At 42.2% G+C, this 24,765-nt stretch overlaps 2 protein-coding genes across 4 annotated transcripts in view; both read left to right on the top strand.

The window, feature by feature from the left end:
- The first annotated feature begins 1,885 nt into the window (after nucleotides 1-1,885).
- CCDC77 (coiled-coil domain containing 77) lies at nucleotides 1,886-14,179 on the top strand. Of its 2 annotated transcripts, none has more exons than XM_064736345.1 (11): nucleotides 1,886-2,132; nucleotides 3,409-3,625; nucleotides 4,826-4,878; nucleotides 6,643-6,739; nucleotides 8,076-8,133; nucleotides 8,743-8,837; nucleotides 9,737-9,885; nucleotides 10,212-10,452; nucleotides 11,294-11,419; nucleotides 11,505-11,657; nucleotides 13,430-13,808. In XM_064736345.1, exons 1-11 carry the CDS (start codon nucleotides 2,059-2,061, stop codon nucleotides 13,577-13,579), a joined length of 1,413 nt encoding a protein of 470 aa, XP_064592415.1. In that variant the 5' UTR covers nucleotides 1,886-2,058; the 3' UTR covers nucleotides 13,580-13,808. The 2 variants fall into 2 exon arrangements, with proteins under 2 accessions (XP_064592415.1, XP_064592407.1); XM_064736337.1 differs by having other exon boundaries at nucleotides 1,927-2,132; nucleotides 4,736-4,878; nucleotides 13,430-14,179.
- An 8,207-nt stretch (nucleotides 14,180-22,386) lies between these two features.
- B4GALNT3 (beta-1,4-N-acetyl-galactosaminyltransferase 3) overlaps nucleotides 22,387-24,765 on the top strand; it is a 61,864-nt gene continuing 59,485 nt past the window's right edge. For both annotated transcript variants that reach the window (XM_064736488.1, XM_064736496.1), the window contains exon 1: nucleotides 22,387-22,529. In XM_064736488.1, the coding sequence (XP_064592558.1) occupies nucleotides 22,388-22,529 (142 nt within the window). In that variant the 5' untranslated portion in view covers nucleotide 22,387. The remainder of the gene's footprint in view (nucleotides 22,530-24,765) is intronic.

Below are 24,765 nucleotides of genomic sequence, written 5' to 3'. Positions count from 1 at the left end.
AGAATCAAATGAGATAATATTTGTTTCCCCTTTTCTCTGAGGCTTCTCAGCTTCCCAGGAGAAAAATCCTGGGCAAAGGGATTTTTCCAGAGAATGTGAATGTGACAGTCCCCGTGCACTCCATGTCAGTTTTTATTCTCCTTGTTATCTGGGATTATTTATCATTTCCCTGAGAAAAGACTTCAGCCCCTCATAAAATGTCTGCAGCAGCTCTATGAGAGTAGGGACAGCCCCCTGTCCAACCCCAGGGAATCAGACTTTGAGGGACCAAGACCATAGATTTACAAGATGAGGGAGGAAGTTGACAATAACCAGAAAACACCATTGTTTGAAAAGAATATTTGCATCATGTATGAGATAGATGAATATGCAACAGGCTATTGCTTTTACCAGTTAATCCTTTGTTAGCAAGGTGTGTTTCCATGGCAGAGTGCCAGAAACCCAGACATCCATAATTCTTTGCTTTTATTGTCCTAACTCTGATTGTCCTAATTCTTATTGCTCTAAATTTAATGACTATTTTTATAACTATTTTATTACTATTAAACTTTTCAAATTTTAACACATATGATTGGTGTTTTTCACAAGGCCATTCCCTTGGTTCATGTCGCTGGTCACCAAAAAGAGATAAATGCCTGCTCCTCCTCTTCCCCTCACAAAGAAGCTGCAAATTGTGATAAGGAAGAACCTTGTGGTTTCATAAATAAGCCCTTTTTTGACAAAAAAAAGTCCATGTCTCTTAAACAAAGTCTTATGCAAAAAGAACCCTGGCTTATTGCTGAGTGTGAAAAATGCAGATTTTATGATTGGCTTTTCTCAAATATTAAAATGAATATTATATGTGTTATGTTAGAAAGTTAGGCTGCGTTAATTTTCTTAAGTAGTGTGCTAAATATACTTTTAGGTTATAACATAATGTTAAAATAGAAACTATGCTATGTAAGATACTTTTTTTTTTAAAGAGAGAACTTGCACTGAGGTAGCAGCCACAGGACATCTAAATCTTCAGAGAAAAAGAATTTATTGCTCCCTTATCAGAAGAAACAAACTTCATCCTGCCTCACTCAGCCCTGAAGACATTGTTAGGATTAATAGGAAGAAGTTGACGATGACCAGACAGAATCCTGTGTTTGAATGGAATTTATGCATCATGTATGAGATGTATGAATATGCAACAGGCTATTGCTTTTAAGGGTTAATCCTCTGCTAACACGCATCCTTTTTTAGGCTTATTTTGCCCAGAAAAAGGTACCTGGACCGTTTGTAACTCTTTGTTTATATTGTCTCATATTGCCCTAAATCCTAATTGTCCAAATTATTATTACTGTGACTATATTCCTATTTTTATAACCATTTTCTTACTATTAAACTTTCAAAATTTTAGAAACAAGTGATTGGCATTTTTCACACTGAGCAAATTGGTTTTTTCTCCAGCACACTTAATAAATTAGGAAATCGTTTGGAAATAATAAATTAGGAAATCGTTTGCATAAATGGTAACCCTTAGGTACTACTGGCAATGCATGAGGAGGCTAAAAGGCACTGGGATGACCTAAAGAACACGTTCAATTCAGCCAGAATTTGTGCCAGCAACGTCTTGTGGCCGCTCAGAATGCCAGACCACTTTCAAAGGAAAAGGAGCATTTTGCACAGCGAGTTTTGCTGGGGTGGATAAAGATTGATTTTATTTTGCCTATAGCGAATCACTGCCCTCACAAGCACAGGCCCAGTACTCCGTCATGGGCACTCCGGAACTACAACTCCCAGACGCACCTGCGCAGAACCGCTGTCGCCCATGTCGCGATCGCTAATTGCCGCAGGCCGCCGGTGTCGTATAAAAGCCTGTCTGTGATTGGAGGAGCCCTCGGGGGCGGGGCGTCGCGCCGTTTAAGCGGCGGCGGGGCCGGTGCAGCCGTTGCTCGGCCGTTGGGGCTGTGAGGAGGCGGAGCGGGACCCCCATCCGGGGACCTCTATCCCGGGGCTTTTCCAGCGGGGCCCCTACCGGGCACCCCCTTTTCACCAGCCTACCGGGGTGCCCGAAGCCCCTTTCCCCCACCCATGGACAGCCCGGCTCTCCGCAGGGCCGCGATGAGTGCAGCGGAGCGCGCTGCGGGGAGCTCGCGCTGCCCAAGGTAGTGAGGGTGGGGCGGCTGCTGCTGCTGCCGGGACGCCCGGAGCCCTTTCCTCGCTGGCTCCGGGAGCCCTTTCCGTACTTTCTGGTAGATTGGTTTGTCCTAGAGCACCCCTAGGTGTGCTCCTGTGCCTGCTGTGCTTCCCTCTTCTGTCTTTCACTTTCTGCTGCTCTTCAGCAGTGAAATGCTCACCTTGTGCCTGGGTTGCCTCTTTCTCTAAGTATATTGGTGAAGGAGTTTCTGGCCCTTCAGCAACTTTCTGCACTTTATACTTACGCTTTGGCGTTTTTAATGCTTTCCTGCAGTGCTCAGAGTTTTCATGGATGTGCACTGGGATTCTGAGCCAAGCAGTTTTGGTGAGTGGCCCCATAAAGGTCACCATTGCCAAATCATTTTTTTCATCAAAACTCCTGATTCTACACAACCACATTCTGACTAAGCAGCACTTTGGTCAAGAAGCTTCTTAGCTTCTGTTAGTCATAGTATCGTTTAAAAAAAAAAAAAGTTGTAGTATCAATATAAATAATGAAAAGAGCGCTAAGGGGTTTTTTTTCTAACTCTGCAGCTCTATTTTTGAAATTGCTTCCGATTTGAACAGATCAAATGTTTGAATGCATTAAATATTGTTTTGGGGAAAAATACAGGAAATTATACATATCCTTGATTTGATTTATATAGCATTGATTTGCTTTCTATGTAGCACTTCAGCATAAGATTCAAGAACTTGGCAGCTTCTATTTCAGTGTTGAGGGTGGATAAGAACATGAAGTGCACCAGAAAGGAAAGCACACAGATTCCTAGACTTACACCTTAAATTATAATGGCTGGTGCATTAGCTAGCCTGAGTTATCATCTTCATTCAGTGGGCTGTCTTTAGAAAGTGTTTTTCTGTTTGGGTGTCAGTGACTGTCACAGATTGTTTTGCTGTTTATTTCACAGTGGCTGCTGCTTCTAATTGAACAGCAATGGACTATTTATCCTCTGAGTTCTTTGCTTTTATTATTTTTCTCCTCTTTTTAGGTAATGTACAAGGCTTTGCTTCCATAACATCTTTTTTTATCTTTTCCATGAGTTGGGCCCTCCTCCACAGTACAATAAACCTGCAAGCTGCTCTTTATCAAAGCTCTTGCTTCTCCTAAATGCCATGATCTGCTAATACCCAGAGAACAGTGGAGCTAATCTGTGTGTAAACTTGAAATATTTTTAGCTACTTTAGAAAGTATTTTCATTTCCCTGTCTGAGGCTTGCATGTCACCAGAGACTTGTTTCCCTGCAGGGTGCCCACCCCCCGTGCCTCCTCCAGATCTGCTGAGTCCCGGTGTCCCAGTCTGGAGGATTTCCCTCCCCTGCCGCCCATCGGGGAGCGCCTGGCCCATCTGAACCCCTCCCACGAGCTGCTGGACTATTACCGCAGGAAGATCGCTGACTTCGATGAGGAGCACGAGGAATTGGTGAAAAGGCTGGAGAAATACAAGCAAACCTATGATGAACAGGTTGGGAAATGAGTTTTGGAACAATTATGGGCCGCATGCACAAGCGTAGTGTTTTTATTCAGGTGAAAACTCAGCACAGAAGTCTTGGGATTTATCAGCAACGTGGATTTTGGTGGTGGATTTTATCATCTAGCTGTCTGTCCACTGGCAAATCAAACAGAAATCTTCAAAAGTCATTATGGCTTGGTTATGTCTTCACAGTGGGAATTTTGCTTTTTTTTTTATATTAAGGCCTGAATTTAGGTGCTCATTTGCCATGTTGTCCAGCTTCTTTCCCTTGCTTCTTGTGTTGAAGGAGTGCTTTTTTTTCCAAATTTAATAGGCTTTGACTTATGGCTATAATTTGTATTTACTGCAGTGGAATTCATAAGCTTGGCCATAAGCTGTTAAGTAGAAATCTAAAAATTTGCCTTTAAGAGGAAGAAATCTTAATATCTGCAAGATATGCAGGGTCCTGATACAGGCTGTAGCATGTATCTGCCTAGCAGTCATCTTTGTAATTGTGGATGGTTCTTTGGGAATAAAACAGTGACTGCTGAGGTGATTGAGGTGCCTCCTCAAGCACTGGCCATACTTGAAGCAGCCTGAAAATCCTTGGGGATGTACTGTACATCTTATTGTCATCTGGGAAAAAGAGGGGCAGGTTGTAAAATAATCCTTTTTTTCATACAGGAGTGTTGGCAGCTTCCTATACCAGGTGGAAAAAATGAAACATAACTAGCTGGATTTCTTGCTGCTAAATCATACAGATATTTTAGTGTTTGTTCTTCAGTGATTTATTTCAAAAATAAATGCTGTTAGAGGCATTGCTAGGTTTTTGTTGATGTCAGACTCCCCATACCTGCTCTGACCACCAGTGTGGAAATACAACCACTGGAAACTGCACTGTTGTGTAGTGAAAGTGATTCTCTGAGCTCCCAGCTGAAACATTTTAAAATAATTTTTCCCAATTTTTCCAATACTGCCCTCATCTGGTCAAATCTTATAGGACAATAAAATAATTCCTGAGCTGGCTGTTCTCTCCCAGTTCCGGACTGAGAGCACAAGCAGTTTGAAGTTTGTAAGTGTTACCCAGTGCTCTGTTTGAAGTCCCTTGTTGTCTGCACTCAGCACCAGCTGCAGTGGGAGGTGCGGCACTTGGAGGAGGAGATTGCAGAGCTGCAGAAGGCTTTGAGTGACATGCAGGTGTATCTGTTCCAGGAGAAGGAGCAGGTCCTTCGCCTCTACGCGGAGAACGACCGCCTCAAACTCAGGTGGGCTGGCACCGTGGGCTTTTCTGAAAAATCCCTTCACCTTCAGGGTTTTTCTGCTGAGAAGCCTCAGAAAAAAAAAAGTAAACAATTATCTGAATGCTTGGAATGTGGTTTATTGCATCTGACAAAGTTCCTCACAGAGAAGCACCATTTATCACTGTCAGGGGTTTGTGTACAAGTTATGAACAGGATGGGGCTGCTGGGAATGTGCTTTGAGCTGTTTTATTTTCCAGCATCAGTCTCATTACATGGTTATGACAATGGGAAGATGCCATCAGCTCACATCTCAGGCAGCAGACTAAGAACTTAATGTTACAACTCACTTTATAAGTTTTTTGACCAATCACACAAAGCAAAAGTGTATTGACAGTAGTTCCATCCAACCACTATAAGCACAGGTACCTTTAGTTAAACCAATGCTTGCTTATTTCAAGTACAATACTTTTTTGTAAGCCTTAAAGCACAATGCACAGAGCTCTATTATTAAGCTTAAAACTTCCTAATATCTTGTTAGATAAACTTTTCTGTAGCTTGAAGAATTATTCTAAACAGGCATTAATACACAGACCATTGTTCTATTTGTCCTTACTTTTCTACGTTTTACATAATTTTTCTGCTAACCTATCTCATAGCTGCTGCTTAGCTCTAATCACAGTTCTGCTGTCTCTAAGGCCTGCCTTTTGCAGCTTTCCCAAAACCCTCTGATTTTATGGATTCCCACATGGCCTGGAGGTTGCTTACCAACAGGTGCATCTTGGATTGGTTCCATGTGAATTTTTTACTTCATGACCATTCCCAGTCCAGCTGTGTTGGACTCTGGTTGGTCATGGGTTATTATTATTCATTCTTGTCAAGCCTTCTGATGTATCCTTTCTCTCTTTAGTATAGTTTTAGTATATGAGGATGGTGAGCCCCTGGAACAGGCTGCCAAGAGAAGCTGTGCATATCCCATCCCTGGCAGTGTTCAAGGCCAGGTTGGATGGCTCTCTGAGAAACCTGGTTTAGTGGAAGGTTCCCAGCCTGTGGCAAGGGGATTGAAACTAGGTTATCTCTAAGGTCCCTTCCAACCCAAACCATTCTATGAAATCAGAGTAGGATTAATGAGGAATAAACCCAGATCTTAAAATACCTTTCCCCCACACTTCTCTATTCCCACCTCAACTTCACTCATGAATTTCCTACCTCCTCCTCCTCCTCCTGAGGAGCACAGAGAGGGAGGGAATGGGGGTTGTGGTCAATTCATTGCATGTTGTCTCTGCTACTTCTTCCTCCTCACTCTTTCTGTGCTCCAGCATGAATTTTTCCATGCAAGATTTAAGAATTTAAGTCAAAACCTGTGTTGGTGTGCTTTGTCACTTCAGGAGTGTGATAAAAAGTCTGATACAGCCCTTAATGTAGTTTGCTTTAAAAACAATGGACACTTACAATCTGAGAGAATTTTAGGCAGCTTATAACTCTTAATGCAAATTCTTTTCACCATGTGCTATAGTATCAGCCTACATAGCATTGTCATACTTGAAAAGAGAAATGCCCCCCAATCTCCTCAAAATTGGTGGTGTTCTTTTATTGGCAACATCAGGAATGTCTTTGGGAGTTTGTTTTTAAAGCAGTGTTCCTAGGAAATGCAACAGGTTGGAAAACTTGCAGGCATCAACAGGTAAAGGAAAAGGACAGTGTCACAATGTCATGATATGTTTAAAAAAAATCTTCTTCTATTTGTATATTTTCTATTGTCTGTTTTCCTATTTTCACTTTGTATTCCAGGGAATTGGAGGACAGGAAAAAAATCCAACAACTCCTGGCTATACTGGGAGCAGATGAAGGAGAAATTACATATTTTCATAAGGAGCCTCCACATAAGGCAAGTTCCATTTTTCTGTAGATCTCCTCTTTGGATTTTAACATGAGTATCTGTATCCCAGTGTCTGACCACAGACCAGATCTGTCCCACAAATCCAAGGCTGCTAAATGAGCCCAAAGCAAGAGGGGTCTGTAGCAACATCAGGTTGCAACAGCAGGTATGGGGAGTCTGACATCAACAAAAGCTGTAGTATAAAGAAAGGTAAGTTAGAGCAAGCACACTGAAAGTAGATCCTTTTAGCCTCAGCCTCCTTCTGCCTTCAAAACATACCTCCAGCTCAGCCTCTGAAATGTCAGATGGGAGGCTGAAGTCATCTGGCAAATGGTTGTCAAGAAGATGGCAAAAACACCACAAAATGGGAAAAAAAAGTGCAGAAAATGGCCAGGCATAGTGTTTGAAGCTCAGCTGTCTCAGAATCTCTGTCTCTTAGAGCTTCAGTAAGGAAGAATGTGTCAAGGTTGCTCCAGCAGTTTCCTGGGCTGAGGATTGCTGAAGAGCCATCCCCTCTAGACAACATTGTGTTGCATATTTCAGGAGTGATGTTGAATTGTTGAAATGGCAGCACATATGATGTGCAATGCAGCTGAACCTAATCAGGGAAGTCATTAATGATTTGGATGTACAGAGATAATGATGGGAATATAGGATTTCTTTTGGAATAAGGTGCAGTAAAAAGCTGAAATATGCTGCATTGTTCATGGTTGCTCTGCACTGCTCAAGCTCTTCAAAAATCTCGCCAAAGCTTTAAAATCTCTGGTGTAGGGTAGCTCTAAAATTAAGCCTATTATGTAATATCAACCTAAAGATAAGCATTGGGGTTATAACCTGCTCTTTCATGGCCTCCTTTTTTTTAGGTGGGTTTCTGTTCAACACTTGAGTTTCAGTATTTTTATCACTTAGCTTCTATCTCAGGCTTGTTCAGTATCTTGAGTGGATGTGCTGATAAATGAAGCTTTATGTTTCTCTGTCTTGCTGAGACAAGGAGTATGAAAGAAGGAAATAACATCATCTTCACCTTCCTCTTCTCTCTGTTTCCAAAATGCTCTTTTTCCTGCTGGGGGTGCTGATTTTCATCCTAATGAAGCCATCAGAGGCAGAATTACTTTGCACTTTTCTGGTGAAAAATGTAGAGGCAGTTAAGGCAAAACTTATCCAGGATAAAGGAAACTTTTCAACATGGGCATTACACTTGTGAAATGTAATGACTTCCTTGTCCTGTGGTAGATGTCAGGTAATGCTGTTCTTTTGGATATGTCATTTTAACTTTTAAGGTTTGTTCTTGACCATTGCATCTTTGGTGAAGTAGATGCTCAGTGCATTTGTCTTGTTTCTGCAGGTTACTGTGCTGCAAAGGCCACCAGAGACCCATGAACAAGATGATGTTTCTAGCACAGGTACCACACCAAGCTGAGTAACAGCAGCTCAGCTCTTGGCTTTTTTGTGTGTCTTCTGTATGCCAAAATAATGACCTACAGGAAAGTATGTGAATGCTTTGGTAAATCTCCATTAAGTTCCCTAAATGTGTCTGTACATATCCATGGAGTATTCCTGGCTTCCCTTCATCATCCTTTAAAACAGCATTAGCTTTCATGTCCCTGATGCTCTCAGCTAAGGAGGAGGCTGTGTTACATAATTATTTAATCAAACTGACTGAAGTTAGCCAGCAAGCTCAAAACTCATTCAAGCCTTGATGTTTGTGCAGCTGTGGCATCTGCCTATTCATCATTTATTTTAAGAAAACATGTCAAGTTTTCTTTCTATATATGCCAACAAAATTAGGAGGGTGCCTAAATACTGCAGTGTGATAGAGGGGATAAAGGTGTGTGATCACCAGAAGTTCTAGAATTCTTTCAGCTAACCCTCCTAGAAGTCCTTGTGACTGTAGCAGTGGAAGCCTTTCTGCTGCTCCTGTAGGCCCACCACAACACAAGTATGTAATGCTTGAAAAAGTACTGCAAGTACCTTGGAAGACCTTTTCCTACTTCATTAAATTTCTTCAACAGGTACAGAGAAGAGCGCTTCAAAAGCAGCAGCAAAAGTAGAGAAATTAAGAAGCTCTGATAGAGATCAAAAAGATGATGACACACTTCTACTACAGGTAAAAACGTCTGCTAACTGATGGACATAATTGCTGGCTTGCAGAAAATTATGATAAAAAATATTCTATCTGCTTAAGATGTAGATGTACGAGATGTATAAATCCCTGCATCTTACTATGGATCTGCACTTGGTCAGTTTACTTAGCTGTTTCTTTGCTGTGAATGTAAATTTAAGAACTGATTCTGGAAGCTTTATGTAAGCAGATGTTCCAAATGTCAATTGAAATATGTTGTCCTTAAGTGCAGAATGTGTAATTGATGTTATCTCCCATAGTTTGATAGCAGATATGAATTTACATTAAACCCACTGAAGTGGTGCAGGGTTGGGTGTTTTGTGGAAGCTTGACAAAAGCAATGTGTTTGAGGCACAGCAGCCCCACACAGTGCACTGATACAATGAACTGTTCCCTTTTCTAGACTTCCATAAAAGTTTAGGTATAGGTAGCATGACAGAATGAAAGATAAAATGTGCAGAATCATGAACTGGGGAAGATGCCAGAAGCTGTATGCAAAGTATGAATCAAACAAATAATGGATGAACTTGTACAGCAGATATTGATGGTGGCTGATTTTTTTATTATTATTATTATTCAAGCAAGGGTACAGAAGTCCCTGCATATTCCACAGGATTTGTTAGATATGTACAATTTAAATCTTAACAATATAAAACTAGTAATAATTGAATGTTGCTCCTTATAGTATGCCTCTCTTGCCTCTACAGCATGATTATTTTTAAAATGCTCTAGTTGTTTGAAATACTTAGCATTAAACAAAAGATTGAGAAATTAGAAATGCCCAGAGTGTTATCAGGTACAGATTTTGATCTAAATCTTGGAATTTAACAGGAGCAGAGGTGGTGTGAGGCCTTGCTCTGTGATGTCTTGGTTTGCTTGTGCAGGTGAAGGCCCTGCAGGCTCAGATAGAAGAACAGACACGACTGACCAAGGAACAGGTTGAGTCCCTGCTCGAGGACAGGCGGATTCAGATGGAGGAAGCTGAGGTCCGGCACCAGAAAGACCAGGACAAGATCAAAGCTATAACAGAGAAGTGAGTGAGAGCATGACCATGATGTAGTCATGAGAAGAGAGGGAGCAATAGAAATGTTATGACTTTCAGTGTGTTGCTTTCTGCAACAGGCAGAAAAGCAAATTGTGCAGCCATCTGGTAGTGTGTGTGGAAGATGAGTGGAATAATCTGCTTATTAAAAATCCTCTCTCTCATTGGAAGAGGACTTCTTTCATTAGATGAGAAGAGGTCAACTCACATTTAGACCATGTGTCTTCTCCTGTGCTGCTTCCAACTTGCAGTGATGAGTGATGAAATTAAGGTAGGCACTAGGAAAGAAGTTAACTCCACTGGGATCCCTTTTGCAGGCTCCATAAGACCCAAAATCTCTTGTATGAGAGTACCCGGGACTTTCTCCAGCTCAAGTGTGATGCCAGAGCCAACGAGAAAGCATGGATGGCAGAGAAGGATAGTCTGTTGAGGAAACTTGGCAAAGATCTGGATCAACTTGCTTTCAGCACAGAGTCAGGACAAAAGAAGCAGACAGAGCTGAAGAAGATGCTTCAAGGAAGTGATGGAGGTTCAAAATGCCCCAGCAAAGAAATAAAGGTAATTTTTTTTGTTTTGGTAGAGCACTCTTTAACAGTTTTTGACTAGAAAATTGCAGGCACCTTGGCTATGGCATAATACACAGTCACTAGCAGCAGTTTCAAAGTTGTACTGGATTGCCTTAAGTTACACTGTTAGCAGTAATCTAAATAAAAACCCCTCCTGCTTCAAAATCAGCATCACCTTCAAGTTTCAGATAAAATGTGTAGTTAGGATTTATGGTAGCATGTCACTGTCAGTTTCTTTCCTGCTCAGAAAAAATCCCAAATTCTGTAAGCGGTGTGGTAAGTGGGGCCAACAGTTTTCAACCTGCTGACTGCATGTGCTCTCTGTTCCTGTAAGTGCTCTGAGCTAATGCTCCTAGAATGCAATGTCTGGGTTTTCCTTGATCCTGTCAGGGGAGAATGAGTCCTCTCAATTGATGTCTTCCAGCTCTTCTCTAGCAGTCTGAATTTTTCTTCCTCTTCCACTACACTTCCAGTGGGAAGCTGGGAGATGAGAATAAGGAATTGGAAAGTAAACAGGCAATAGGGAATTGTTTCCATCTACCCCTGAATGCAGATGCCTCTGATGTGCAGTACTGGGAAAGCAGCTGTGAAAGGGGAGTTAAAATGTTATTTTTAATGATGAGCAGTCATACAAAACTGGTAACTTATTCAAAGGTTTTGGTAATGGGACTGAAATTAGAATATTGTTCTCACATACTTACGAGTTCTAGTTCCAGTTAATTTTTGTTTTCCTGTCATATTAGCAGTAATATCATACTTGCTTGTACAGGGCAGGGGAAGTTTTGTGAGCACAGTCTTGAATTAGTTTTTTTTTTGTTCTTCCTATGTGCTAGTTACTGCAAGACAAGCTGGTGCAGGAGAAGCACCTGTCACACATGTACAGAGAGCAGTGTGTCTCCCTGGAAGGGGAGGTGGCTAGGATGCGTGAGGAGAGAGATGCTGGCAAAGAGCTCTTCCAGGTAATTGGTCTGTAATCATCTCCTGGCTGTGGGATGATCTTGCAGCATTTGTTCTGTCTGGCCCATGGAGTTTTCCTCTCCTCAGGAACGCTCAGAGAAGATGGGCAAGCGCCTGAAACTGATGACTCAGCGATGTGAAGCCTTGGAAAAACGTCGGAATCTGGAAGTGGAGGGCTTCAAGAATGACATCAGACAGCTTCAGCAGAAACTGAAAGATGTAGAGAAGAAGATTTATAAGGTAACAGCTAAGCCTTTCTGAGGCAGACTGTTGTGGGCTTATCCTATAGAGATGTATTCTCAGTATTTAAAGTAGTATTCCCCTAGGGTTAAAGAAATAATCTATTTTCTAAGTGTGCCTTTAAATATCAGTATCTGACAAAACTTGCCTCCTCTGTATTTTACAAAACAAAAGAGATTTGTCTTTGTTTATCAAATAGACATCAAGCTTACCAAGAACTGTCCTTTTTATACATTAACTGTATTTTTGTTTCCACTCTCAAAAGTTCATATGTGATACTTTTAGCTTACTTAGCTATCTCAAAATTGCAAGGCAGTGGTTTGATTCAGAAGTTTGCAGTTTATCCTGCAAAGAAAATTAGTGTTTATTTTCTTTGTGAGAGCCATAGTGTTTGGTTCTGTTCCATTAAGAGGTTGATCATTGTTTTAAGTATTTTGAATACTCTGTTTATTACTTTAGTATGCATTTGTGACTTTGCAGAAATCACTGCAGAAGCAGTGGCTGGAAGTTGTGTTCTCTGTAGTAGCTTCTAGGTGTGTAGATGAGCATCAGAACAGCTTGGAGGGAAAGGCACAGCCTTGATGTTGCTTGGAGTTAAGGATGAGACATTTATCTATAATGTGCTTGAGAGGATGATCTTGGCATAGCTTAGACTCTCCTGCAGGAGTCTGGCAGTGCTACTGCTTCATTCTTTTCCTGCACTTTTGATGCACAGCTCAGTTTATGCAGACTAATGCATTTATTTTGATTAAAGGCTTTAATTTGTTTGGGTTTTTTTGGTTTTGGGTTTTTTGTTTTAATGGCCTGTGGATTTTTCAACTTTATTCTTCAAGGACTTAAAGCAGTATATGAATGAGGGGAAAAAGTGTCTATGATGCCTTTACTGGAGACTTGTATGTTTCTTATCTGTGGGTGGGCTCTTCACTGTATTCTCCGTTTCTTAACACTGTTAACCACAAGAGGGCAGGGGAACAAAACACTTGCAAGAAATCTCCAGAGTGATCATTCAATCCCTCTCATTGCTTGAGGTCAAAATGACTAAAGGTGACTAAATTTCCTCACTTGCATATTAACATTTTTGACTGAGAACTACATGATGACACAGTAAGAAACCATAGGTGGGTCAAGAGAATAGAGGGATTTTAGAGCAGCTTCCAATGCTGTGCCCTTGAAAGTGTCTGGGCTGGCATGCTCTGTCCAATTGCAGGGTGACAGGAAATGTCAGCCCTGGCCAGCTTGCCATCAGGAATTCTGATTATCCAGCAGCCTTTACTCAGCTCAGTACAGGCACTGCCAGTCAAGGCTTTGGACTTGAACTGCTCTTGAATCCTGTGCAGTTCAGAGGGCAGCAGGTCAGCCACAGCAGTTAGAACACCTCTAGCTGAAATAGCAAAAGATAAAATGTCATCTTATCTCCTGAGGTACTGAGAACTAGATAGGAGTTCCTTGATAAATAGTTTAACTTGCCCCTTTTTGTGTGTCTCTAAAAAATACAGAACTAGAAAGGAGTCAATAGGCTATGAGTCAACATGGTTATATTCTACTAAGATTTCTTCCTTGCTAGTACTATAATACAAAAAACAATGTTTGTTCTTTATTTTTTGTTCTGGAGCACCTTTTTATTGATGATGTGCTATTAACTTACACATACCCTTTGCTGGCTACAAAGAGTCTCCTTTAGAGTTCTTTCCCTCATATATTTACCATAATGCTCCATAAATTGTATTTTGTACAGCTTTGTTTTTCTTAATCTGTTTTTCTTTTTGTTTTAGGTGGCTATGAATTTGGCACCAGACGATCAGGATCTTGCAATTCTGCGTGAGATCCGCCAAGGAAACAAACTAACACGTAAAATTCAAGGAGAACTTAAAGACTTAAAAACAAAAATCTACATCTTAGAGGATGAACTACGGCACTGCTGAAGCTGAATTATTAGCTGGCATCCTAATTTTAGGAATAGGACATTGCTAGACTTGAGTAGTCATATGAAAGAACAGCTCCTGCTTGTTTGTTTCCTGGCATCCATCAACAGAAATTTGAAGAAATCTGCTCTTGAGCCATTCCTAATGTACCAGATTATATTGCTGTTTGAGCTGAGAGATGACACCTGATAAAACTGACTTTAAAAGTACATGATGACTTGATACATCAGGAGTGTGTGTGTGTGACTATATCTTCATATCTGTGGTAGGGATCAGTGTGTACTGTGCTTTGCCTTTATTTGGAGCATATTATAAATCACATACATGGTTATAATGAAATTAATAATCCTGGAAGGATCTAGGTGAAGATCTGAATTTTGAATGACATTTTCCTATGTGAAAAGCAGGTTTTTAAATAGTTCCATGATTCCTGTTTTGGTGCTTAACACCTCAGGATGTAACTAAATTCTCATATAGAAAGTCTGTACTGAAATGTCTTACATTTGACTCCTGGACAGGATAACTATTTTAAAATGGCTCCTGATTGCTTGGTTTTAACCTAATTGCAATAAACCTAACTGATTTAATATGGTGGGAAAGGATAACCCATTATAGAACTCTTCTGCAAGGATGAGCAACATGTACACAAGTTCTGTATGCTTGACTGGGAGGTAGGTACTACACAACTGAAATTCATCTTCTCTTCCCCTTCCTCACAGTATTTTTAACATGCAAAGGAAGCCCATAATAAAGGGGACCTGGTATCTTCCTTAACCACCATATTATCTTTGTAGCTCTAAACAAGATCATGGTTATGTGCAGAGAAATCATGACCAGCTTTTGCTGCAGCAGTTGTTGCTGCTGGACTGTAACAAAGTGGGGTGGAAGAGCAGGTGCACAGTTGCTAGGTGAGACCTGTAACTGTAGCTGTGTGTGGTGATTGTCTTCATTCCAGACATCACAATCCTAGGAAACAGATGAAATCATGTCAAGGGTTTCAACATTATAATTGCAGGTATTCATGCTTTTGCTGCCGCATCCATAAATCTTGTCCACCTTGCAGCCAGATCTGTAGTGGAGAAGGGATTTCAATGCCTCTGTTTCCTACTTTACCTTTTTTTACCTTGTTTCTGAAGTGTACACCATATAACCTACCAGCACTTCCTTCCCCTTTGAGCAGAGCTTAGTGTGTGAAAGCAGACAGTTTCTTTTAGGTGGAAGTTGCCATGCAGATTCTCATTTAGTGTTTCATGGGTAGATGTGGAAAAGATGGATGAGAAGGTTTGGAGAATATAGCATCAGCTGAAGCAATGCAGGAGGGGAAATGCCCTTAAGACACCCATACCCACATCAGTTGTCTGAACCTTTTTGTGGCAAGCTTGCTATCCCTTATGGTCCTGTACTGTGGCTTTTATTCTGTATGTGTTCCTGAGGGCAATTGATCACAGGCTTCAGTGTCCTGACAGTCTCTGGGTGCTCAATAACACTGCAGCTTGCAAGGGGCTGTTTTAAAGGATGTGGCACTGATCAGTTGAGCTGGAAATGCTGAACTCTTCAGAAACTGGTTCATGGACAACGAAGCTGCTGATGTGATGTGGACAGTTAAGGAAGGGTATTTAATGCTATCCATCATTTAGTCTCACTCTCTCCTAGCTGGCTGGTATTTTCATAGAAAAATCAAGCTAATTCAAGTAAGTTTGTATGTGAAATAATATACTACTGGTTTGAAGATATCAATCCTATCGCAAGGCCTAAAAGGCTGCTTCTGCAAATTGCTACATAATGAAGCCTTAGTACTCATTCAGCAGGATCCATCTACTTAAATTCAGCTGATGAGAACCTAGCAAAAGGTCTCTTGGACCTATAGAATCCTGTTTATTTTCAACTCTTCCAAGCTGAAGAATTGCCTGTGAAATGCCATTCTCCTCACTGGAAAGCCATGAAGTGTGTCTGGGTAAAGACTTCAAGCTCTGACATTCAGGTTTGTAAGACTAGGAGGAAGTATTGGAGGAAGAAGGATGTAAATGTTGAATTTCTTGGCTTCCTTACCAATATTCTTTATACTTCAGAAAGACTGAACAGAATAAAATGACAACATCCCTAATATATCTGCTAGTGTATGAAAATCCAAGTGCAGTTTGAACATGATTCTCAATATGTCACTAGGCTATGAACACTTCCTCTGTGAGGGGGTGGGAGGGAAATTACAGTATTGTTACTCTGTAAATCCATTTTATTTGGAAGCTTGAATATTTTTCCAAGTGCAGGAAGTGCAAAGTATTGTACACACTCTTTGTGTGACATCACGTGGTCATGTGAAATGTTGCCAAAACAAATGGGGACCTTCATGCCAAGAACTGCTTTAAAAAGCCAAGTGCTTTCTACCACTGACAGCTACCCTTTAAAATGTCAAAGCATTATTGGCATTTTCAAAGGGGTTTCCTGGGAGAACTTCCACTATCTTAATTGCTCTTTTTTTTTTTTTCCTACAGTTTTTGGGTAGAAATAAAAAAAATAGCATTTACTCCCAAGATAGATTAGCTTTTTTGATAACTGAAGTTAGTAATGTGTGATTTGTATCATTTTAGTACAACTAATGCCAGGTTATGAATGTAGGAGGACAGAATCTGAAAGATTTGCAGAATTTCTGCTTCTAAGATTATGGAGAGTCTATACTACAGGATTAAAAGTTAGAACTGGACACATGTTCTCATTGTGAGCCAAGATCTTAAATATCTCTTGCATAACTGGGAGAAAAATGAGGAGCAGGGGAAACCTTATTGTGTAGCTTCAATTAAGTAAGGAAGGAGTGCCTACTTTTCAGAAGGAATGTTGAAATATTAGTTAAGGCACAGAACCACAGATGATTCAGAGGAAGAGAAAAGGTTGTGCAAGAGCTCATTTTGTCTTGCATTAAGAAGATGGATTAATATGTGTCTCTTGAAGACAAAAAAAAAACCCTACCAAAGGCCTCTCTATCCTAGCAGGGCAATGCTGAGCAACAACAAGTAGCCTGAACCTTAAATAAATTTTAAAAGGCATAAATTTTTAGTAGGGAGACAGTGCTTTTTTCCCCTTACTATAACAAACTAGGTATGGAAGTAACAAATTCTCCATCTCTATCTTCAAATCAAAAAATGACTTCACCTTTATTAACTTGTTTTACTAAGTTACTGGGTTTGACCCATTAGAAATTAATGAAATATAATGACATGACCTAAGAGGAAATAATTTAGTGGCTCCTTCTGACTTCAAACCTGTGATGTATTTATATGCAGTGTTTGTTGGAGTTTTTTAGTTTTCATGCAATTGCTTTAATTATAGGGACATGCTATGTCAGCTAACTCTGCACAGCAGGGTTATACAAGGTAAAACAAAAATAAAAATAATCTCTTGTGAATTTCCTATATCACAATCTGCAGTAATTCCCAAGTGAATTGATGTTGTGACTGTACTCAGGCAGACCAACAGTTCTCATAGGTGTTAGAATAAGTCTAAACAGTAATGTAGTATATGCTTGTATGCAGTGGTGACATTTGAATTGCTTCTGTAAATAGGATTATCACTTCAGAAACACATTTTACCACTGTGGATGGACTCTCTGGGCAGCCTGATATTCTGGAATTGAAATGTTTCTATGGAGGCCAGGAATTCTTTGATAATCAGTATTTCTGAGTCTAGCTGGGAGCAGCATGCCTGTGTACTTTGTTCTGGTAGATCTGGTCATACTCATGTAAAGGGATGTTGTTCAGACTTTAATTAAAGCTCATAAACGCATTTGATCTTTATTAATAAAGATGTCCTATTTGTCCCCATTCAAAGTGGTATCATAAGTCATGAGTATGTTATGGACAGTTTTCTTTCTAATTTTTTTTGCAATATTTTGCTTTTCTATTTTCCAGTTCCTTTAGATTGTAACTCTACTCCCTAAAGCATTTTCCTTAAATGTGCAAGTCTAGCTGTAGAAGTATACACATTATCTTGCAGACTGGGATTATGCACCGAAACATTCTTGGACACAGTGTAGAAAGTGTGAGTGGTGGGAGCTGCAGTGATTCCTTTTGCTTGCTGCCTTTTTAAGGTTTTAGACAAAATGAGCAATGTTTGGATTCTTAGGTTGCATCAAATCTTAAGGACCTACTGTCCCAAACAGGCCATCAGAGGTAAGCAGTTTTTAACCCATGGGCAGGAAACATCTCTGCTATGACTGAAGTATTTGAGAAGAGTGTAGTGGACTTGTGGTGTCTCCCATTTAGCACCAAGGGAACTCTTGGAGAAAAGGCATCTTTGAATGTGGAGTAGAGTGACTGCCCTTCCAGCAAGCTCTAGAAATGCAGCTTGAAAAACAGAGCCCTCAATAGCGTTGACTGTTCACTTCCACTGACTAAATTGCATATTTTAAGAATGTGATGCTGTTGGACTGGGGACAGATGTGTAAATACAGATTATTTGGGTTTATTCAGAAAACCCAGAAGGGCTTTTAACACAGAAATGGTTCAAGGTTAAAGACAATTATTAACTGCACAGGCATGAAGGGAAATGTACTGACCACCCTTGAAATGGGTTTGGTTTTAATAAAAAGCTCAGTATTTACCTTGGTGAGGAATGTCTGGTTTGTGCCAAATGCTCCTGTATTGATTCAGAGATCAAATTGCTTTTCTCTTACTGTAAACATTTCTCTCAGTATGGTGTCACTTCTGAACCATCCAGTACAACACTTTTTCCTCTTCAATCTTAGCTTGGGTGGACAGATGTCTACAGGGAATGCTGCTCATCTCTGTGATCTGTAATGTCTCTGATAACGTGACTATGATGCATCTTTGGGACTTCTTGAAAAGCAAGGATGATGAGCACAGCCACTGAAAATAGAAACCAAGTATTATTATGTTTAAGACAGGGGAAGGAAGAAGTTATGCAAGACTAGACATGGATTTCCCAAATTCTCACATATGTCCATCTTTCATTATGATAAATATCTAAAGAGACTTTGCAAAGTCTCTTGAAAGTTCTCAGCTTAAAGTATAGAAAAACCTTTTTCAGGAAGTGCAAGTGTATGCTCTAAGTATCAAGAGATGGTTCTGATGTGCAAAAAAAGCAATTTAGGTCAACTCCTGGGGCAGGATCTGAAATCAGGAGGTGTTCCTGGAGCACTGCAAGAAGCTCATGTGAAAATGTGACTTCTTGTCAGCTGAAAGGGAAGGGAAACCCTTTCTATGTAACTTTATGGGGACAGTGGGGACTTGAGAGCTAAGGAAGGAGTTTTGCAGTGAGAAGATAGAATCATGAATGAGGCTTTACACCCAAACAGCCAAGTGGTAAGAGAGCAATGGGATCCTGATCCTGTCAGTCAAAGTCATGGCTGTGTGTGCAGCAAGAGGAAATCACAAATCCCAACCCAGGCCACACCATACAAATCCTGGCAGTGTAACTGTATTGGTAAAATATCAGAATAAAACACATGAGACTCCATTTTCTTCATGGTGGAAAAAGCCTATTCTTTATTCATGTAACTCGTTTTTATACACTTTTACAAACCTTGTGTGGGATTCCTATTGGTTAGGAGCTTTCTTGCCAATTTATTGGTTAGTAAAAGCTATTTTATCTGTCCATCAAACCTCTCTCCTCTTAAATTGTTTACATATTTTCTTCACTGGTTCCCATGGGGTAGATTGAATGTTTATGCAGGTGCTGCTTGTTTTTCACCCAGGAATAGGTTGTTATATTAATGAACTGTTCACACCAGGATTGCTTTCACATGGAAATCTGCAAACTGCTGACTTGACAAGGCTAGCCACTGATAGAGCAGACCTGATTTTATGAGGCCTTTGTTTTATAATTTTTCTTTTTTACTGTAACAGTAAAATATGACCATGGCAGCACAACCCCTTGTATCAGCACCACTTAGCTGAGCAAGGAGATCCTTGTGCTGATAGGATTTTAATTGTGGGGCTGCACTGATTCCCTAACAGTGATGTTCAACTGCAGCATTGACAGGGATTTTTCTGGGATTGCCCCACTAGTAATGCCTTTTAGAGCCAAATCAAATCCTGTGGCACCAAAAAGAGAAATAACGGGGAGCTGTGTCTTCAGAAACTGCTTATTCCTTTTAGAAACACTTCTGCCTTTGAGCCATTTCTATGGAGAATGTTGAGATGAAGTCATTGTGCTTCAGAGCACAGCTGAGGTCAGGAAGAGGAGCATGGAGCCACCAGGGTGGGGAAGTCAAGGGACAGTTGGGTATCTTTGGTGTGGAGCTTGTAATTAGTGTGGAAAATTGCACAAGAACAAAGAAGGAGCAAGTGGCAGATAATTGAACCTTTGGGGAACCTACAGAGAAACAATGTTGGCATGGAGCTAAAAGATTTACAGAACAGAGAAACAGTTGTTAGATAATTAGAAGCAAAAACATAACAAGAAGCAGAGATGCTCAGAGATGCATCTAGAGAGGAGTGAGCCAGAAGGAACAGGAGATGTGCATTAAGTGCTGCACTTGTATCAAAGGCTGCTTTTATCATGAGGGAGCATAGCCAAAATAGAAAACAAACAGCAGCTCAAAGAAAGACAAAAAATACTCCTGGCAAAGAGCCAGTTTCTTTGAAGTGGATATTATGGGTAGGCTGGGAGAGAGGTGTCCTGAAGCCAGCAGCAATATCCAGTATCCAAGGATGGTCCATCAGCAGCGCCAGCTCCTGTTAGAGTTACCTCCACACACCCTGGGCCCTGCTCCTGTCTCACCACACCTCCAGCTCACCTGCTTTCCTCTCCCTGAAGGGCTGCCCCCAGCACATGGCACACACTGAGGATGAGAGAGGTGGAGGGCTGGGCACTTCTGTCACTTGGGATGCCTGGGAATCTGAGACTCTAAGACTGCTAGCAGACTTGAGATAAAAACAGTTGTGTGAGGTCCTTTTGAACATCACTGCCAGAATCTTATTCCTGAGTATCTGTTCTTTCTGCAATGAATAAGTAGTCCAGAATAAGCTATTGAAGTTTATGACTTCACTTTTTATTACACATTCAGATTAATTTTGTTCCTTAAAACTGTTCTGCTGTAACTGTATTGTAATGGATATGATCATGCCATAGTCATTTCCTTAAGCTGTTTCTCCAGAGACAAGAGCTTTTCTGTATCACAGCACAGTTCCATCAAGAAGTTTGTTTCTTTAGAAGTTGACGATACTACTGTTAGCCTTTACTTTCACTTTTCCCTTCCCTCCATTTTTGTACAATGCTCACTAGAGAAAAATGTGATTACTTATTTTAATATGCAACAAAGTGCAGTTGTTATTTTTCAAGCATACAGTTGTTCATTTAAGAAATGCAGACAACTTTCTGCTAAGAATACATAATTCAATTCTCATTCTTTAAACAAAGTTAAATTTAGATCTGTATTTATTACACACTTTTCTTAGTATTTTCTGCCTTTTTTGGAACACATATAAAAATTTGGTTTATTTCTCTCATGCTGGATAAACCTCAAACTAACACACCACCAAAAAACTCTAACAGTGTCACGTCCCCATGAGAATCCTGCCTTGTTAAACTGCACAGAGTTTCCCATTTTTAGTTGTGTGTGTACTGGTGTTGTCTGGCTATTGGCAGCTCTTTCTGTTTACACTGGAGGAATTATGCCCCATTATTCAGGCTCGGATGATGGATGTGCATCTGTGGCCTCAGATGGGGTAGGAAGGAGGAACACAAGTGTTGCATCCTCCAAAGCTGCACCATGGATCTCGTCCCAGGGAGGCTGGGGGAGCCCAAGGACAGAGCCACTCACCAGGCTCCCACACCATGGGTTTGTTTCCAGGGGGGTCTCAAGAAAAAAAGAAAGTACTATAATTTCATTAATTTTAAAAACCAACTTCAGCCTGAGAGCTTCTGTTCTTGGTCCCACACAGCACAGGAGCTGCATCTGTGCAGGAGTGGAGCTGTGAAGGAAAACAGTCACCACCAATGACCCAATACCCACATCACAACATTCCCTTTTTGGAAAGGGGTAGCTCTGGACTAGCTGCCCAGTTGGATACATGATGTACATGCCAGATGTTATCTCCCATTTTCCTTCACCGAGGAGGAATGCAGTTTGCAGCCTCCAAGACAGCTTGGTGATGTGAATGAAACCAACAGCACGGCAAAGACTCTGAGAAGTCACTTCAAAAGTGTGCTTGGGACACATAATGAAGCAGCAATTTCATCCAGGAAAAGTCCTGGTGTTTGTGTAAACCTCTGACATCCTCTCGCTGAGGGGGCTGACGATGTAACATCGCACCCGCTCAGCCGCTTCAGAAAGCAGGTTTGGAGGCTTCACCAGCCCTCTTGCTCCTCACCGAGCCATGCACGTCCAATTACACACACCTGTTGCACCAGGTGAGAGACACGTTAACTAGATTCAGCTGTGAATCCGTTGCGTGGATTCCGCTGTGTGTAGTACCAGCGTGAATTTGAATCGTCTCCTCTCATTCCACTTCTCTCCCTGCCGAGGAGTTACCGTCCCGATCCTCACCGGCGGGACGCACCAACGCCACCAACGCTCCTGGGGCGCGCAGAGCGGCCGTGAGGGGGGTTCGGAGCTTCCACCGCCACGGAGGCGGCTCGGTGCGGCCAGAGCGGGCGCGGAGCCCCCGGGGCGGAGGCAGGTGCGGGGGGCGGCGGCAGCGCGGGGCCGGGGCTGCCCGCGGGGGCGGCGCTGCGCACCTGGGCCCGCCCCGCGCCGCGCTGGGCGGCAGCGCCGGGGTCGTGCGGCCGGAGCGGAGCCGGAGCCGGAGCCATGGCCCGGGGCGGCGGGGGCCCGGCGCCCTGAGCGGCGCCATGCGGGGCCGGCTGCTGGCGCGGCTGCGGCGCCGGAGGCAGCTGCGGCTGCTGCTGGCCCTGGGCGCGCTCGCCCTCGGGCTCTGGGCCGCCTACCTGGAGCTGGTGGCGGCGGCCGGCGGCGGGACTGCCCCGGAGCGCAGTGAGTGATCCCCGGCAGCGGGAACGGAGGGGACGGGAGGGAGCGGGAGGGTCCCGTCCTTCGCAGCCCCGGCACCCGCGGTCCTCGGGAGCCCCGCTGGGGTCGGAGCGCGGCTTTGGCCCCCGGGAGCGGCCGGGCGCTGGGGCTTCCCTTCCCTGCTGTTGGCCTTGCCTTTTGGCTCTCACCCCCTCTCTCTGCCGGGAGACCTACCCAAAGCTGACCGTGCTGGAGCTGTGGAGCCCGGAGCCGCGGCTTTGAGATGTCTCTCGCTCTTGGTGCGAACCCTTAAGGCAGCAGAGATGCTTTGAAGGCGGCTTTGATGCGAGGAGCAGGAGGGGATGCGCGCCCGGGAGAGGCGCCCTGCCCGCCCGCTGACGGGCTCGCTGCGTGCGAACTTTGCCTGAGCCCTGCTGTGCTCCCCAAAGTGCAACGAGCTGCGCTTTGCTTTCTGAAATAGAGGAAAACTCTGTCAGTGTCGTGTGGTTTTTTGCCCTTCTCTATTGTGAGCTACAGAAAAGTTTCGAATGGCTCATGGTTTGGTAAAAGTCTGTGATGTTGTTGCTATTTATTAAACCATGTTAGTACTCGGTACTAATCTAAATTGAAAGTATGTTTAACTACATTTAGTGCTTAACTGTTGATACTTTCCAGTATATTGGTGCTTTCATTATGTGTTATAAACCTCCTAATTTATACTCCCACGAGTCAGGCTTGGTTTCTGTCTTAAAGCTTTGGACTGTGGCTGTGCAAGGAGCACCATGAACGCCTACTCCCACAAAGTCCATTACAAGACTTCAGCTTGTATATTTGTTCTGTGTTATGCATGATATTAAGGCTAAAAAGACATATTTATTGTTCCAGCAGAGTACAGGTCTTGATTTTTTTGGCTAGAATAAGTTCTCTAGTAATAATCCTCGTTTTATGCTTGGTGGAATGAGAAGATGAATTGCCCTGTGAGTCTGCTTTGCATTACATCTTTCATGCAATCTCACCATGCCTTTCACTGTACATCACTTTGGCAAAACCCCACCAAAAATGCTTAGAGAAGATTTGTACAGGTGGGCAGAGGGCTCGTGTAGGAGCAAGGGAGAAAACAACAGAGAAGTATTTAAAATAGTGGTTATGAGGAGAGAGGGGCTGAGTCGGGTGTTTGGGGTTGCATAGCTGATGGTCCTTTCACTGCCAGCAGTGCAGAGGGAGAAGGAGGGTGAAGCAGAGACGTGCAGGAGAAAACAACTTTCTTAGTGAATTGGATTATTCCTCTTTGCTCTCAGGCAGGGTTATTTTTACATCTCTGTTACAAAAGTCGTTCTGTTTTAAGACTGAAACTGGAAACAGTGAGATGACTGCAGTTACTACCAACCAAAACGTAACACGAACAAAATAATTGCATTATATTAAAGTTCAATTATATAAAATTCCAGATTCTCTCAAATCCACCAGAGACGTTGCTGCTCATTGCAAACAGGAGGTATTTAAATACTGCTGGACAGGGTGGGAGGGTAAAATCCTCTGACAGGCAGTTCCTCGTGGCTCAGCATCACAGGGGGCTGTGGTCACACTGGGCATTTCGTGTCATGTTTTCTTGGCCTTGCAGCCAGAATCCTGGAACCTGCTAACAGGAGGAAGGTTAATCTGTGACCTTCCCCACCCTTCCTCTTGCCCTACTGCCTCTAAAAGCCTGTTTTGTTTTAAGGGAAATCAGAAATCCGAGCAGAAGACAAATAGTATTTGTTTTATTTTGGCTGTTAAAGCTAAGTAATATTTTCTTCTTTGGGGAGAGGGATGGCTGTGTTTGTGACTCCATGTGGTGACTCTTTCCTGGATCCTGGGAAGCTGAGGAGGGGAGTGACTCTGCAAGCAATTAATAGTTTTTGCCTTGTTTCTGCATTGTTTTCTGTTGCATGTCCCAGGTGGGAGCGCTATTGTAAGTCACTCCTGGGACCAACCAAGAGCTGCCACCCCAACTTAGCTGATGCAACAGTTATTAATGATAAAATACAAAAGCTCTTTATTGAGCAATTTTTCTAGACAAAAGGCTAAAAGGCTCTTCCATTGGGGCCAGAAAGGTGAAAAGCTGTTGGGCTTGAAAGATCTGCAGGAGATCACTGTTTCCATCTCCTGTGCCTGTAATGGAGTTTCTTCTTGCCACTCTAAAAGGCATTATAGTACAGCCTGTGTATGGAAAGCCAAGTTTGTTATTCTTTTTCCAGAGAAGTGAGTCTTCCTCTTGCAA

Source organism: Zonotrichia leucophrys, chromosome 1A (genome assembly GCF_028769735.1).
Source record: "Zonotrichia leucophrys gambelii isolate GWCS_2022_RI chromosome 1A, RI_Zleu_2.0, whole genome shotgun sequence".
Taxonomy (NCBI): Eukaryota; Metazoa; Chordata; class Aves; order Passeriformes; family Passerellidae; genus Zonotrichia; species Zonotrichia leucophrys.
The sequence above is the reverse complement of the archived record's forward strand: the minus strand, read 5'-3'. Positions and strand labels throughout refer to the sequence as shown.

Bases quoted from the DNA above. Each gene is read 5' to 3' on its own strand.
- CCDC77 (XM_064736337.1), top strand. From the start codon at position 2,059: ATGGACAGCCCGGCTCTCCGCAGGGCCGCGATGAGTGCAGCGGAGCGC. The intron at 9,886-10,211 runs GTGAGTGAGAGC...TCCCTTTTGCAG, and splicing joins ATCAAAGCTATAACAGAGAA to GCTCCATAAGACCCAAAATC. The intron at 11,420-11,504 runs GTAATTGGTCTG...TCCTCTCCTCAG, and splicing joins CTGGCAAAGAGCTCTTCCAG to GAACGCTCAGAGAAGATGGG.